General features: G+C 44.4%; 1 protein-coding gene across 1 annotated transcript in view; it reads left to right on the forward strand.

The window, feature by feature from the left end:
• LOC106594201 (protein rogdi homolog) overlaps nucleotides 1-17,572 on the forward strand; it is a 23,651-nt gene continuing 6,079 nt past the window's right edge. The window contains exons 1-6 of the mRNA XM_082972922.1: nucleotides 1-212; nucleotides 1,528-1,599; nucleotides 4,772-4,854; nucleotides 8,545-8,599; nucleotides 10,996-11,076; nucleotides 15,567-15,662. Coding sequence (XP_082829048.1) covers nucleotides 138-212; nucleotides 1,528-1,599; nucleotides 4,772-4,854; nucleotides 8,545-8,599; nucleotides 10,996-11,076; nucleotides 15,567-15,662 — 462 coding nt within the window. The 5' untranslated portion in view covers nucleotides 1-137. The remainder of the gene's footprint in view (nucleotides 213-1,527; nucleotides 1,600-4,771; nucleotides 4,855-8,544; nucleotides 8,600-10,995; nucleotides 11,077-15,566; nucleotides 15,663-17,572) is intronic.

The following is a 17,572-nucleotide window of genomic DNA, read 5'->3' on the forward strand; positions in this document are numbered from 1 at the left end:
AGGGATTAGGGGGCGGGGCCAAGATTAATTGTTAATGTGTGACTAAACTATCTTGCTGAACGTAAACACAACCCTAGAAGAAGACGGGTTGAAGATCTTCTGGTTTACATACTTGGTGGACCAGTCTGCCTGCGGGAATGCTCAATCCTCAAAGATCTTTATCTGAACTACCAAAGATGTCGGGTCCAAGCCAAGCCGAGAGGGCTGTTTTGGTAAGCAGAACTAGAAGGGTCGGTATCATGACAAGCTAGCTAACAACATAAATGGGTTAACCTTGGCTAGCTAGTTATTCACCGACGTCTAGCTAGCTATTTTGCTAGCCAACTATTGATTGTTATTGTTATATGAGTATATTTTCTCATGCGATCTTCTTGCGTGATTAAAAGGGACATTAGGGACACCTGCTCTGTCCATGACATAGACTGACCAGGTGAAAGCTATGATCTCTTGTCACTTGTTAAATCCTCTTCAACCAGTGTAGACGAAGGAGAGGACTTGAGACAGGTTAAATAAGGATTTTTAAGACTTGAGAGATGGTGTGTATGTGTGCCATTCAGAGGGTGAATGGGCAAGACAAAAGATTGAAGTGCCTTTTGAACGGGTATGGTAGTAGGTACCAGGTGCACTGGTTTGTGTCAAGAACTGCAAAGCTGCTGGGTTTCCCACGCACAACAGTTTCCTGTGTGTATCAAGAATGTTCCACCACCCAAAGGACATCCAGCCAACTTGACACAACTGTGGGAAGCATTGGAGTCAACATGGGAGTCAGCATCCCTGTACGACTCAATATTAGGAAGGTGTCCTTAATGTTTTGTACACTCACTGCCGTAGCGCCTGACAGTGCCAAGAATAAAACTGCTCTGCTGCCTTGCGTCGGCAAGCTCTGTTCTGCTGGTTGTCAATGACAACGTGATATACAGTATGATCCAAGTCCTCATAAGTCACATTGAATGATTGTCACATTTACAGCCTTCGATGGGTGAGGTCACTGCTGCCCTGCCAACCCCATATATCTAGCTTTCTGTACACCGCTCCACCTATAGATCCATAGGTGTCAAGCGTCACATTCAGTCCTCAAGGGTGGGCTTCATCCAAGAACTCCCCAGTGAGAGAAGATATATGCAGGGCTTTCTATATAGCTAGCTAGTATACAGAAGCAGGTCTCTTAAAGCTACTGGTATGTATGTAGATACACAGGCACAAGAGCAACATGTCTCTGTTGCTTCCTGTCAGATGACATTTCTACCATAGAATTAGAGTGAATCATTGTAATGCTATGATTCCTGCATTCAGGGAAGTAGACCCACAGCATTCTCAGAACACCAGTGGAATTGTAATTGGAACCATGATCATGTGATCATTCTAGAACTGAATAAGCCTATCTATCTGTCCCTATCTCTGCTGACCATCCCTATCTCTGCTGACCATCCCTATCTCTGCTGACCACCACAATAACTATCTTGTTTGTCTCCTCTCTCTCCCTTTCACCCCTCTCGTTCTCTCCCTCCCTCCCTTCCTTCCCTTCAGGAGGAGGAGTTTAACTGGTTGCTGAAAGAGGAGGTTCATGCTGTTTTGAAGCAGCTCCAGGATATACTGAAGGTAAATATTAACTCTGGGGTGAAGTTTCTCTTTGGTACAGATCTAAGATCAGCTTCCTCTCTCCCTATCCTAACCTTACCGTTAGTGGGGGGAAATCCCAAACTGATCCAAGATCAGTAGGATCAACCTCACCCAACAACTAAGTATTGGCTCCATAGGATCAAAGAGCTCCGATCACAAGACAATGGTGTCACTGAGGTGTCTTAACACGGCTGAGTTGTCAATATTGGGTTGGACCTAGCTGTGGTACACTGACCCCATAGCCATAGAGGAGGTACACTGACCCCATAGCCATAGAGGAGGTACACTGACCCCATAGCCATAGAGGAGGTACACTGACCCCATAGCCATAGAGGAGGTACACTGACCCCATAGCCATAGAGGAGGTACACTGACCCCATAGCCATAGAGGAGGTACACTGACCCCATAGCCATAGAGGAGGTACACTGACCCCATAGCCATAGAGGAGGTACACTGACCCCATAGCCATAGAGGAGGTACACTGACCCCATAGCCATAGAGGAGGTACACTGACCCCATAGCCATAGAGGAGGTACACTGACCCCATAGCCATAGAGGAGGTACACTGACCCCATAGCCATAGAGGAGGTACACTGACCCCATAGCCATAGAGGAGGTACACTGACCCCATAGCCATAGAGGAGGTACACTGACCCCATAGCCATAGAGGAGGTACACTGACCCCATAGCCATAGAGGAGGTACACTGACCCCATAGCCATAGAGGAGGTACACTGACCCCATAGCCATAGAGGAGGTACACTGACCCCATAGCCATAGAGGAGGTACACTGACCCCATAGCCATAGAGGAGGTACACTGACCCCATAGCCATAGAGGAGGTACACTGACCCCATAGCCATAGAGGAGGTACACTGACCCCATAGCCATAGAGGAGGTACACTGACCCCACAGCCATAGAGGAGGTACACTGACCCCACAGCCATAGAGGAGGTACACTGACCCCACAGCCATAGAGGAGGTACACTGACCCCACAGCCATAGAGGAGGTACACTGACCCCACAGCCATAGAGGAGGTACACTGACCCCACAGCCATAGAGGAGGTACACTGACCCCATAGCCATAGAGGAGGTACACTGACCCCATAGCCATAGAGGAGGTACACTGACCCCATAGCCATAGAGGAGGTACACTGACCCCATAGCCATAGAGGAGGTACACTGACCCCATAGCCATAGAGGAGGTACACTGACCCCATAGCCATAGAGGAGGTACACTGACCCCATAGCCATAGAGGAGGTACACTGACCCCATAGCCATAGAGGAGGTACACTGACCCCATAGCCATAGAGGAGGTACACTGACCCCATAGCCATAGAGGAGGTACACTGACCCCATAGCCATAGAGGAGGTACACTGACCCCATAGCCATAGAGGAGGTACACTGACCCCATAGCCATAGAGGAGGTACACTGACCCCATAGCCATAGAGGAGGTACACTGACCCCATAGCCATAGAGGAGGTACACTGACCCCATAGCCATAGAGGAGGTACACTGACCCCACAGCCATAGAGGAGGTACACTGACCCCACAGCCATAGAGGAGGTACACTGACCCCACAGCCATAGAGGAGGTACACTGACCCCACAGCCATAGAGGAGGTACACTGACCCCACAGCCATAGAGGAGGTACACTGACCCCACAGCCATAGAGGAGGTACACTGACCCCACAGCCATAGAGGAGGTACACTGACCCCACAGCCATAGAGGAGGTACACTGACCCCACAGCCATAGAGGAGGTACACTGACCCCACAGCCATAGAGGAGGTACACTGACCCCACAGCCATAGAGGAGGTACACTGACCCCACAGCCATAGAGGAGGTACACTGACCCCACAGCCATAGAGGAGGTACACTGACCCCACAGCCATAGAGGAGGTACACTGACCCCACAGCCATAGAGGAGGTACACTGACCCCACAGCCATAGAGGAGGTACACTGACCCCACAGCCATAGAGGAGGTACACTGACCCCATAGCCATAGAGGAGGTACACTGACCCCATAGCCATAGAGGAGGATACTTTAACAGGAGATTATCATGACTAATGATAAACCATGTAGAACAAATGCATTTCAAGACATTTCAACTTTGGCTAGGTTGTTGTGTAACTAAATTCTTCAAATGTTGTTTGATTTTGGTGTACTGTTGTCAGAGTTGATTGCTATTTGTATTCACGCTTCTCAAGACATTTTATTGAGTTATTGATGGAGTTATTTACAATGCTGTAACTAGATTGTGTACAGGTTTACTATACTGAACCAAAATATAAACGCAACATGCAGCAATTTAACTGATTTTACTGAGTTACAGTTCTAATGAGGAAATCAGTCAAATTAAATATATTCATTAGGCCATAATCTATGGATTTCACATGACTGGGAATACAGATATGCATCTCTTGATCACACATACCTTGCAAAAAATTGGGCCTCACAATGGGCCTCAGGATCTCGTCACGGTATTTTTGTGCATTCAAATTACCATAGATTAAAATGCAGCTGTGTTTGTTGTCCATAGTTTATGCCTGGCCATACCATAACCCCACTGTCACCATGGGGCACTCTGTTCACAACGTTGACATCAGCAAACCGCTTGCCCACACAACGCCGTACACGTGGTCTGTGGTTTGCAAATTCTCTAAAACGAGGTTGGAGGTGGCTTGTAGTAGAGAAATGAACATTCACTTTTCTGGCAACATCTCTGGTGGACATTCCTGCAGTCAACATGGCAATTGCACGATCCCTCAACTTGAGACATCTGTGGCGTTGTGTGACAAAACTGCACATTTTAGAGTGGCCTTTTATTGTCCCCAGCACAAGGTGCATCTGTGTAATGTTATGCTGTTTAATCAGCTTCTTGATATGCCACACCTGTCAGGTGGATGGATTATCTTGGCAAGGAGAAATGCTCATTAACAGGGGTGTAAACAAGTTTGTGCACAAAATTTGAGAGAAATACTTTTTTTGTGCGTATGGAACATTTCTGGGATCTTTTATTTCAGCTCATGAAACCAACATTTTACATGGTGTCTTTATATTTTTGTTCAGTGCAGATTGTGTCTATATAACTAGATTGTGTACTAGATTGTGTACTAGATTGTGTACTATGTTTATGTCACCAGGAGGCATCCAGGAGGTTCTTCATTCCCACCCCAGGACTGGAGAGCCAACTGAAACAGGAGAACTTCATCCTGGGCAGCTCAACGTAAGACTTGGAGGGATTCATTGCTTGATTTGATTGGTTAATTGATCAGTTGGGGGATTGATTGGTTGAGTTAGTGACTTTGATTCTTTATTAGCCATTTTAAAAACATTAAATGTGTCTCCTTGATTCATAGCAATACAATAGACAATGTAAGACAGAAAACATGAATATAATGTACATTATAAGAAACCCCGTCTCGTCCAGCCTAATGAAGATCTGTTGTTAACACATGACATAGATTAGAAACGCATGTTGGGTTATGTTATTTACCTTTACATTCCTTCTGGGGGCGGCAGGTAGCCTAGTGGTTAGAGGGGCGGCAGGTAGCCTAGTGGTTAGAGGGGTGGCAGGTAGCCTAGTGGTTAGAGGGGTGGCAGGTAGCCTAGTGGTTAGAGGGGCGGCAGGTAGCCTAGTGGTTAGAGGGGTGGCAGGTAGCCTAGTGGTTAGAGGGGTGGCAGGTAGCCTAGTGGTTAGAGGGGTGGCAGGTAGCCTAGTGGTTAGAGGGGCGGCAGGTAGCCTAGTGGTTAGAGGGGTGGCAGGTAGCCTAGTGGTTAGAGGGGTGGCAGGTAGCCTAGTGGTTAGAGGGGTGGCAGGTAGCCTAGTGGTTAGAGGGGTGGCAGGTAGCCTAGTGGTTAGAGGGGTGGCAGGTAGCCTAGTGGTTAGAGGGGTGGCAGGTAGCCTAGTGGTTAGAGGGGTGGCAGGTAGCCTAGTGGTTAGAGGGGTGGCAGGTAGCCTAGTGGTTAGAGGGGTGGCAGGTAGCCTAGTGGTTAGAGGGGTGGCAGGTAGCCTAGTGGTTAGAGGGGTGGCAGGTAGCCTAGTGGTTAGAGGGGTGGCAGGTAGCCTAGTGGTTAGAGGGGTGGCAGGTAGCCTAGTGGTTAGAGGGGTGGCAGGTAGCCTAGTGGTTAGAGGGGTGGCAGGTAGCCTAGTGGTTAGAGGGGTGGCAGGTAGCCTAGTGGTTAGAGGGGTGGCAGGTAGCCTAGTGGTTAGAGGGGTGGCAGGTAGCCTAGTGGTTAGAGGGGTGGCAGGTAGCCTAGTGGTTAGAGGGGTGGCAGGTAGCCTAGTGGTTAGAGGGGTGGCAGGTAGCCTAGTGGTTAGAGGGGTGGCAGGTAGCCTAGTGGTTAGAGGGGTGGCAGGTAGCCTAGTGGTTAGAGGGGTGGCAGGTAGCCTAGTGGTTAGAGGGGTGGCAGGTAGCCTAGTGGTTAGAGGGGTGGCAGGTAGCCTAGTGGTTAGAGGGGTGGCAGGTAGCCTAGTGGTTAGAGGGGTGGCAGGTAGCCTAGTGGTTAGAGGGGTGGCAGGTAGCCTAGTGGTTAGAGGGGTGGCAGGTAGCCTAGTGGTTAGAGGGGTGGCAGGTAGCCTAGTGGTTAGAGGGGTGGCAGGTAGCCTAGTGGTTAGAGGGGTGGCAGGTAGCCTAGTGGTTAGAGGGGTGGCAGGTAGCCTAGTGGTTAGAGGGGCGGCAGGTAGCCTAGTGGTTAGAGGGGTGGCAGGTAGCCTAGTGGTTAGAGGGGTGGCAGGTAGCCTAGTGGTTAGAGGGGTGGCAGGTAGCCTAGTGGTTAGAGGGGTGGCAGGTAGCCTAGTGGTTAGAGGGGTGGCAGGTAGCCTAGTGGTTAGAGGGGTGGCAGGTAGCCTAGTGGTTAGAGGGGTGGCAGGTAGCCTAGTGGTTAGAGGGGTGGCAGGTAGCCTAGTGGTTAGAGGGGTGGCAGGTAGCCTAGTGGTTAGAGGGGTGGCAGGTAGCCTAGTGGTTAGAGGGGTGGCAGGTAGCCTAGTGGTTAGAGGGGAGGCAGGTAGCCTAGTGGTTAGAGGGGTGGCAGGTAGCCTAGTGGTTAGAGGGGTGGCAGGTAGCCTAGTGGTTAGAGGGGCGGCAGGTAGCCTAGTGGTTAGAGGGGCGGCAGGTAGCCTAGTGGTTAGAGGGGTGGCAGGTAGCCTAGTGGTTAGAGGGGTGGCAGGTAGCCTAGTGGTTAGAGGGGTGGCAGGTAGCCTAGTGGTTAGAGGGGTGGCAGGTAGCCTAGTGGTTAGAGGGGCGGCAGGTAGCCTAGTGGTTAGAGGGGTGGCAGGTAGCCTAGTGGTTAGAGGGGCGGCAGGTAGCCTAGTGGTTAGAGGGGTGGCAGGTAGCCTAGTGGTTAGAGGGGTGGCAGGTAGCCTAGTGGTTAGAGGGGTAGCAGGTAGCCTAGTGGTTAGAGGGGTGGCAGGTAGCCTAGTGGTTAGAGGGGTGGCAGGTAGCCTAGTGGTTAGAGGGGTGGCAGGTAGCCTAGTGGTTAGAGGGGTGGCAGGTAGCCTAGTGGTTAGAGGGGTGGCAGGTAGCCTAGTGGTTAGAGGGGTGGCAGGTAGCCTAGTGGTTAGAGGGGTGGCAGGTAGCCTAGTGGTTAGAGGGGTGGCAGGTAGCCTAGTGGTTAGAGGGGTGGCAGGTAGCCTAGTGGTTAGAGGGGTGGCAGGTAGCCTAGTGGTTAGAGGGGTGGCAGGTAGCCTAGTGGTTAGAGGGGTGGCAGGTAGCCTAGTGGTTAGAGGGGTGGCAGGTAGCCTAGTGGTTAGAGGGGTGGCAGGTAGCCTAGTGGTTAGAGGGGTGGCAGGTAGCCTAGTGGTTAGAGGGGTGGCAGGTAGCCTAGTGGTTAGAGGGGTGGCAGGTAGCCTAGTGGTTAGAGGGGTGGCAGGTAGCCTAGTGGTTAGAGGGGTGGCAGGTAGCCTAGTGGTTAGAGGGGTGGCAGGTAGCCTAGTGGTTAGAGGGGTGGCAGGTAGCCTAGTGGTTAGAGGGGTGGCAGGTAGCCTAGTGGTTAGAGGGGTGGCAGGTAGCCTAGTGGTTAGAGCAGGTAGCCTAGTGGTTAGAGCAGGTAGCCTAGTGGTTAGAGCAGGTAGCCTAGTGGTTAGAGCAGGTAGCCTAGTGGTTAGAGCAGGTAGCCTAGTGGTTAGAGCAGGTAGCCTAGTGGTTAGAGCAGGTAGCCTAGTGGTTAGAGCAGGTAGCCTAGTGGTCAGAGCAGGTAGCCTAGTGGTCAGAGGCAGGTAGCCCAGTGGTTAGAGCGTTGGGCCAATAACTGAAAGGTTGCAAGATCAAATCCCAGAACTGACAAGGTACAAATCTGTCGTTCTGCCCCTGAACAAGACAGTTAACCAACTGTTCCTAGACTGTCAATGTAAATAAGAATTTGTTCTTAACTGCCTTGCCTAGTTAAATAAAGGTAAAATAAATAAAAAATATATATAAAATTCTCACACAACATGCATAACCAAAGCAAGTTATTTTCTAATGGTCTTTTTTGGGGGGGTAATGTGATATAATCTATAGAGCACGAAAATAGGCTTATTATTGATGCCCTGTTGCACCTATTTAAAGTGCAGAAGCCAGTCCCAACATCTCGTGTGTGTGTGTGTGTGTTTGTGTGTGTGTGTGTGTGGTGTGTGTGTGTGTGTGTGTGCTTCAGGTCCATGGCTGTACGTACTGTATGTGTCTTGGTTGAGGGGAAACCCCAGTCTGTTAACATTTGTTATAGTGGAGGGCTTATTTATACATTACACAACCTTCTGTTTACAGACATCAACAACAAGTTTCTAATCTGCCGGGACTTGAGTCTATGACAAGGTGACATTATGACATAGGACTCAGGTCAACAGTAGTGTAGTGTGTAGGGGATAGGGTTCTATCTGGGACTTCCACAGTGTCATTATTACAGTCTTGTGAGTCCTGCTGTCTTGTCTTCGCAGCATGGACCAGGTGAAAGGAGTACTGACTCTACAGGGAGAAGCCCTGACTCAAGCTGTGAGTCTCCTTTCTCTGGTTGTACACTATTCTCTGTAAACAGTCTCACTGGCAGTGTTTGGCTGTGTTTTAGTAGAGAACATGTTACTATGTCATGTTCTTTCTGTAATGTGTTTTAGTAGAGAACATGTTACTATGTCAGGTTCTTTCTGTAATGTGTTTTAGTAGAGAACATGTTACTATGTCAGGTTCTTTCTGTAATGTGTTTTAGTAGAGAGAACATGTTACTATGTCAGGTTCTTTCTGTAATGTGTTTTAGTAGAGAGAACATGTTACTATGTCAGGTTCTTTCTGTAATGTGTTTTAGTAGAGAACATGTTACTATGTCAGGTTCTTTCTGTAATGTGTTTTAGTAGAGAGAACATGTTACTATGTCAGGTTCTTTCTGTAATGTGTTTTAGTAGAGAGAACATGTTACTATGTCATGTTCTTTCTGTAATGTGTTTTAGTAGAGAACATGTTACTATGTCAGGTTCTTTCTGTAATGTGTTTTAGTAGAGAGAACATGTTACTATGTCAGGTTCTTTCTGTAATGTGTTTTAGTAGAGAACATGTTACTATGTCAGGTTCTTTCTGTAATGTGTTTTAGTAGAGAGAACATGTTACTATGTCAGGTTCTTTCTGTAATGTGTTTTAGTAGAGAGAACATGTTACTATGTCAGGTTCTTTCTGTAATGTGTTTAGTAGAGAGAACATGTTACTATGTCAGGTTCTTTCTGTAATGTGTTTTAGTAGAGAGAACATGTTACTATGTCAGGTTCTTTCTGTAATGTGTTTTAGTAGAGAACATGTTACTATGTCAGGTTCTTTCTGTAATGTGTTTTAGTAGAGAACATGTTACTATGTCAGGTTCTTTCTGTAATGTGTTTTAGTAGAGAACATGTTACTATGTCAGGTTCTTTCTGTAATGTGTTTTAGTAGAGAACATGTTACTATGTCAGGTTCTTTCTGTAATGTGTTTTAGTAGAGAACATGTTACTATGTCAGGTTCTTTCTGTAATGTGTTTTAGTAGAGAGAACATGTTACTATGTCAGGTTCTTTCTGTAATGTGTTTTAGTAGAGAGAACATGTTACTATGTCAGGTTCTTTCTGTAATGTGTTTTAGTAGAGAGAACATGTTACTATGTCAGGTTCTTTCTGTAATGTGTTTTAGTAGAGAGAACATGTTACTATGTCAGGTTCTTTCTGTAATGTGTTTTAGTAGAGAGAACATGTTACTATGTCAGGTTCTTTCTGTAATGTGTTTTAGTAGAGAGAACATGTTACTATGTCAGGTTCTTTCTGTAATGTGTTTTAGTAGAGAACATGTTACTATGTCAGATTCTTTCTGTAATGTGTTTTAGTAGAGAACATGTTACTATGTCAGGTTCTTTCTGTAATGTGTTTTAGTAGAGAACATGTTACTATGTCAGGTTCTTTCTGTAATGTGTTTTAGTAGAGAGAACATGTTACTATGTCAGGTTCTTTCTGTAATGTGTTTTAGTAGAGAGAACATGTTACTATGTCAGGTTCTTTCTGTAATGTGTTTTAGTAGAGAACATGTTACTATGTCAGGTTCTTTCTGTAATGTGTTTTAGTAGAGAACATGTTACTATGTCAGGTTCTTTCTGTAATGTGTTTTAGTAGAGAGAACATGTTACTATGTCAGGTTCTTTCTGTAATGTGTTTTAGTAGAGAGAACATGTTACTATGTCAGGTTCTTTCTGTAATGTGTTTTAGTAGAGAGAACATGTTACTATGTCAGGTTCTTTCTGTAATGTGTTTTAGTAGAGAACATGTTACTATGTCAGGTTCTTTCTGTAATGTGTTTTAGTAGAGAACATGTTACTATGTCAGGTTCTTTCTGTAATGTGTTTTAGTAGAGAACATGTTACTATGTCAGGTTCTTTCTGTAATGTGTTTTAGTAGAGAACATGTTACTATGTCAGGTTCTTTCTGTAATGTGTTTTAGTAGAGAGAACATGTTACTATGTCAGGTTCTTTCTGTAATGTGTTTTAGTAGAGAGAACATGTTACTATGTCAGGTTCTTTCTGTAATGTGTTTTAGTAGAGAGAACATGTTACTATGTCAGGTTCTTTCTGTAATGTGTTTTAGTAGAGAGAACATGTTACTATGTCAGGTTCTTTCTGTAATGTGTTTTAGTAGAGAGAACATGTTACTATGTCAGGTTCTTTCTGTAATGTGTTTTAGTAGAGAGAACATGTTACTATGTCAGGTTCTTTCTGTAATGTGTTTTAGTAGAGAGAACATGTTACTATGTCAGGTTCTTTCTGTAATGTGTTTTAGTAGAGAGAACATGTTACTATGTCAGGTTCTTTCTGTAATGTGTTTTAGTAGAGAGAACATGTTACTATGTCAGGTTCTTTCTGTAATGTTCACCTTTTGTCTTCACAGGACATCAATCTGAAAACTGCTAAAAGCAACCAAGTGATGCATTTCACATTCAGGGATGATAAGCACTGGAAATTACAACAGGTACTGTGTGTGTGGTGTGTTTCAAGTTGTAAAGTCATGTGCATAAGGACAGTGAAAGGCCTTTGTTGCAGCCTCTAAACCAAGGATCATCAACTAGATTCAGTCCCAACTTTTTGTTGAGAGGAGGGTTGGGATTCAGAACAAAATAAAACAAATATTTATAGATTGTGAATTCAAATCAAATGTATTTATATAGCCCTTCGTACATCAGCTGATATCTCAAAGTGCTGTACAGAAACCCAGCCTAAAACCCCAAACAGCAAGCAAAGCATGTGAAAGAAGCACGGTGGCTAGGAAAAACTCCCTAGGAAAAACTCCCTAGAAAGGCCAAAAACCTAGAGAGGAACCAGGCTATGAGGGGTGGCCAGTCCTCTTCTGGCAGTGCTGGGTGGAGATTATAACAGCACATGGCCTAGATGTTCAAATGTTCATAAATGACCAGCATGGTCAAATAATAATAATCATAGTAGTTGTCGAGGGTGCAACAAGCATTGACCACAAGAACCCTAAACAGATATAATATTAGACTAAAACATAATCATTTCAAACCTTGATTACATTTGGGGACATTGCCCTGCGTCGGGTGCCGTCTTCCAGATGGGACGTTAAAACGGGTGTCCTGACTCTCTGTGGTCATTCAAAATCCCTTGGCATTTAATGTCAGAGTAGGAGTGTACACCCTGGTGTTATGGCTAAATACCCAACCTGGCCACATTCCTAAATTCCCATCTCTCCCTCAGATCTAATAATACTGACCCTGTCTCAGATCTAATAATACTGACTCTGTCTCAGATCTAATAATACTGACCCTGTCTCAGATCTAATAATACTGACTCTGTCTCAGATCTAATAATACTGACCCTGTCTCAGATCTAATAATACTGACTCTGTCTCAGATCTAATAATACTGACTCTGTCTCAGATCTAATAATACTGACTCTGTCTCAGATCTAATAATACTGACCCTGTCTCAGATCTAATAATACTGACTCTGTCTCAGATCTAATAATACTGACTCTGTCTCAGATCTAATAATACTGACTCTGTCTCAGATCTAATAATACTGACCCTGTCTCAGATCTAATAATACTGACCCTGTCTCAGATCTAATAATACTGACCCTGTCTCAGATCTAATAATACTGACCCTGTCTCAGATCTAATAATACTGACCCTGTCTCAGATCTAATAATACTGACCCTGTCTCAGATCTAATAATACTGACCCTGTCCCCGTCTCAGATCTAATAATACTGACCCTGTCTCAGATCTAATAATACTGACCCTGTCTCAGATCTAATAATACTGACCCTGTCTCAGATCTAATAATACTGACTCTGTCTCAGATCTAATAATACTGACCCTGTCTCAGATCTAATAATACTGACTCTGTCTCAGATCTAATAATACTGACCCTGTCCCTGTCTCAGATCTAATAATACTGACCCTGTCCCTGTCTCAGATCTAATAATACTGACCCTGTCCCCGTCTCAGATCTAATAATACTGACCCTGTCCCCGTCTCAGATCTAATAATACTGACCCTGTCCCTGTCTCAGATCTAATAATACTGACCCTGTCTCAGATCTAATAATACTGACTCTGTCCCCGTCTCAGATCTAATAATACTGACTCTGTCCCTGTCTCAGATCTAATAATACTGACCCTGTCTCAGATCTAATAATACTGACCCTGTCCCCGTCTCAGATCTAATAATACTGACTCTGACCCTGTCTCAGATCTAATAATACTGACCCTGTCCCTGTCTCAGATCTAATAATACTGACCCTGTCTCAGATCTAATAATACTGACCCTGTCTCAGATCTAATAATACTGACCCTGTCTCAGATCTAATAATACTGACTCTGTCTCAGATCTAATAATACTGACTCTGTCTCAGATCTAATAATACTGTCCCTGTCTCAGATCTAATAATACTGTCCCTGTCTCAGATCTAATAATACTGTCCCTGTCTCAGATCTAATAATACTGACCCTGTCCCTGTCTCAGATCTAATAATACTGACTCTGTCCCTGTCTCAGATCTAATAATACTGACTCTGTCCCTGTCTCAGATGTAATAATACTGACCCTGTCCCCGTCTCAGATCTAATAATACTGACTCTGTCCCCGTCTCAGATCTAATAATACTGACCCTGTCTCAGATCTAATAATACTGACTCTGTCCCTGTCTCAGATCTAATAATACTGACCCTGTCCCTGTCTCAGATCTAATAATACTGACTCTGACCCTGTCTCAGATCTAATAATACTGACCCTGTCTCAGATCTAATAATACTGACCCTGTCTCAGATCTAATAATACTGACTCTGTCTCAGATCTAATAATACTGACTCTGTCTCAGATCTAATAATACTGACTCTGTCTCAGATCTAATAATACTGACTCTGTCTCAGATCTAATAATACTGACTCTGTCTCAGATCTAATAATACTGACTCTGTCTCAGATCTAATAATACTGACTCTGTCTCAGATCTAATAATACTGACTCTGTCTCAGATCTAATAATACTGACTCTGTCCCCGTCTCAGATCTAATAATACTGACTCTGTCCCCGTCTCAGATCTAATAATACTGACCCTGTCTCAGATCTAATAATACTGACCCTGTCTCAGATCTAATAATACTGACCCTGTCTCAGATCTAATAATACTGACTCTGTCTCAGATCTAATAATACTGACTCTGTCCCCGTCTCAGATCTAATAATACTGACTCTGTCCCCGTCTCAGATCTAATAATACTGACCCTGTCTCAGATCTAATAATACTGACCCTGTCTCAGATCTAATAATACTGACTCTGTCTCAGATCTAATAATACTGACCCTGTCTCAGATCTAATAATACTGACCCTGTCTCAGATCTAATAATACTGACTCTGTCTCAGATCTAATAATACTGACTCTGTCTCAGATCTAATAATACTGACCCTGTCTCAGATCTAATAATACTGACCCTGTCTCAGATCTAATAATACTGACCCTGTCCCTGTCTCAGATCTAATAATACTGACCCTGTCCCCGTCTCAGATCTAATAATACTGACCCTGTCCCTGTCTCAGATCTAATAATACTGACCCTGTCTCAGATCTAATAATACTGACTCTGTCCCCGTCTCAGATCTAATAATACTGACTCTGTCCCTGTCTCAGATCTAATAATACTGACCCTGTCTCAGATCTAATAATACTGACCCTGTCCCCGTCTCAGATCTAATAATACTGACTCTGACCCTGTCTCAGATCTAATAATACTGACCCTGTCCCTGTCTCAGATCTAATAATACTGACCCTGTCCCTGTCTCAGATCTAATAATACTGACCCTGTCCCTGTCTCAGATCTAATAATACTGACCCTGTCTCAGATCTAATAATACTGACTCTGTCTCAGATCTAATAATACTGTCCCTGTCTCAGATCTAATAATACTGACCCTGTCTCAGATCTAATAATACTGACCCTGTCTCAGATCTAATAATACTGACCCTGTCTCAGATCTAATAATACTGACCCTGTCTCAGATCTAATAATACTGACCCTGTCCCTGTCTCAGATCTAATAATACTGACTCTGTCCCTGTCTCAGATCTAATAATACTGACCCTGTCCCTGTCTCAGATCTAATAATACTGACTCTGTCCCTGTCTCAGATCTAATAATACTGACTCTGTCCCTGTCTCAGATGTAATAATACTGACCCTGTCCCCGTCTCAGATCTAATAATACTGACTCTGTCCCCGTCTCAGATCTAATAATACTGACCCTGTCCCTGTCTCAGATCTAATAATACTGACCCTGTCCCTGTCTCAGATCTAATAATACTGACCCTGTCTCAGATCTAATAATACTGACTCTGTCCCTGTCTCAGATCTAATAATACTGACCCTGTCCCTGTCTCAGATCTAATAATACTGACTCTGACCCTGTCTCAGATCTAATAATACTGACCCTGTCTCAGATCTAATAATACTGACCCTGTCTCAGATCTAATAATACTGACTCTGTCTCAGATCTAATAATACTGACTCTGTCTCAGATCTAATAATACTGACTCTGTCTCAGATCTAATAATACTGACTCTGTCTCAGATCTAATAATACTGACTCTGTCCCCGTCTCAGATCTAATAATACTGACTCTGTCCCCGTCTCAGATCTAATAATACTGACCTTGTCTCAGATCTAATAATACTGACCCTGTCTCAGATCTAATAATACTGACCCTGTCTCAGATCTAATAATACTGACCCTGTCTCAGATCTAATAATACTGACTCTGTCTCAGATCTAATAATACTGACTCTGTCCCCGTCTCAGATCTAATAATACTGACTCTGTCCCCGTCTCAGATCTAATAATACTGACTCTGTCCCCGTCTCAGATCTAATAATACTGACTCTGTCCCCGTCTCAGATCTAATAATACTGACCCTGTCTCAGATCTAATAATACTGACTCTGTCCCCGTTTCTCCCTCAGATCCAGGATGCTAGGAACCATGTGAATCAGGCTCTGCAGCTGCTGAGTGGTAGAGATGAGAGCTACCACTTTAAGACTGGGGCTGAGGTCAACAAGGTAGGAACACACACACACACACACACACAGCTACCACTTTAAGACTGGGGCTGAGGGTAATGAGGTTAGTTTCCACCAGGGAAAACACTGATAATTACTGTCAGAAATAAACTGCTTTCTGTGTCATAGCGGAGCTAACAGATATAACAGAGCTATCAGGGAAGTGGTTTTCCTCTATTTTCTATGTCAACACTACACATCCTTAGTCTACACTACACATCCTTAGTCTACGCTACACATCCTTAGTCTACGCTACACATCCTTAGTCTACACTACACATCCTTAGTCTACGCTACACATCCTTAGTCAACGCTACACATCCTTAGTCTACGCTACACATCCTTAGTCTACGCTACACATCCTTAGTCTACGCTACACATCCTTAGTCTACGCTACACATCCTTAGTCTACACTACACATCCTTAGTCTACGCTACACATCCTTAGTCTACGCTACACATCCTTAGTCTACGCTACACATCCTTAGTCTACGCTACACATCCTTAGTCTACGCTACACATCCTTAGTCTACGCTACACATCCTTAGTCTACGCTACACATCCTTAGTCTACGCTACACATCCTTAGTCTACGCTACACATCCTTAGTCTACGCTACACATCCTTAGTCTACGCTACACATCCTTAGTCTACGCTACACATCCTTAGTCTACGCTACACATCCTTAGTCTACGCTACACATCCTTAGTCTACGCTACACATCCTTAGTCTACGCTACACATCCTTAGTCTACGCTACACATCCTTAGTCTACGCTACACATCCTTAGTCTACGCTACACATCCTTAGTCTACGCTACACATCCTTAGTCTACGCTACACATCCTTAGTCTACGCTACACATCCTTAGTCTACGCTACGCTACATATCATTGCACTACACATCATTGGACTGGACTACACATCATTAGACTACACATCATTAGACTAAACTACACGTCACTACACATCATTAGACTACACATCCTTAGACTAAACTACACGTCACTACACATCCTTAGACTACACATCCTTAGACTACACATCCTTAGACTACACATCCTTAGACTAAACTACACGTCACTACACATCCTTAGACTACACTACACATCCTTAGACTAAACTACACGTCACTACACATCCTTAGACTACACATCCTTAGACTACACATCCTTAGACTAAACTACACATCCTTAGACTACACATCCTTAGACTACACATCCTTAGACTACACATCCTTAGACTACACATCCTTAGACTAAACTACACGTCACTACACATCCTTAGACTACACTACACGTCACTACACATCCTTAGACTACACATCATTAGACTAAACTACACGTCACTACACATCCTTAGACTACACATCCTTAGACTAAACTACACGTCACTACACATCCTTAGACTACACATCCTTAGACTAAACTACACGTCCTTAGACTACACGTCCTTAGACTAAACTACACGTCACTACACATCCTTAGACTACACATCCTTAGACTACACATCCTTAGACTAAACTACACGTCACTACACATCCTTAGACTACACTACACATCACTACACATCCTTAGACTACACATCCTTAGACTAAACTACACGTCACTACACATCCTTAGACTACACATCCTTAGACTACACATCCTTAGACTACACGTCCTTAGACTACACGTCCTTAGACTACACGTCCTTAGACTACACGTCCTTAGACTAAACTACACGTCACTACACATCCTTAGACTACACATCCTTAGACTAAACTACACGTCACTACACATCCTTAGACTACACATCCTTAGACTACACTACACCTTCTTAGACTACACCTCCTTAGACTACACCTCCTTAGACTACACATCCTTAGACTACACTACACCTCCTTAGACTACACCTCCTTAGACTACACCTCCTTA

Source organism: Salmo salar, chromosome 03, assembly GCF_965601325.2.
Source record: "Salmo salar chromosome 03, fSalSal1, whole genome shotgun sequence".
Classification (NCBI taxonomy): Eukaryota; Metazoa; Chordata; class Actinopteri; order Salmoniformes; family Salmonidae; genus Salmo; species Salmo salar.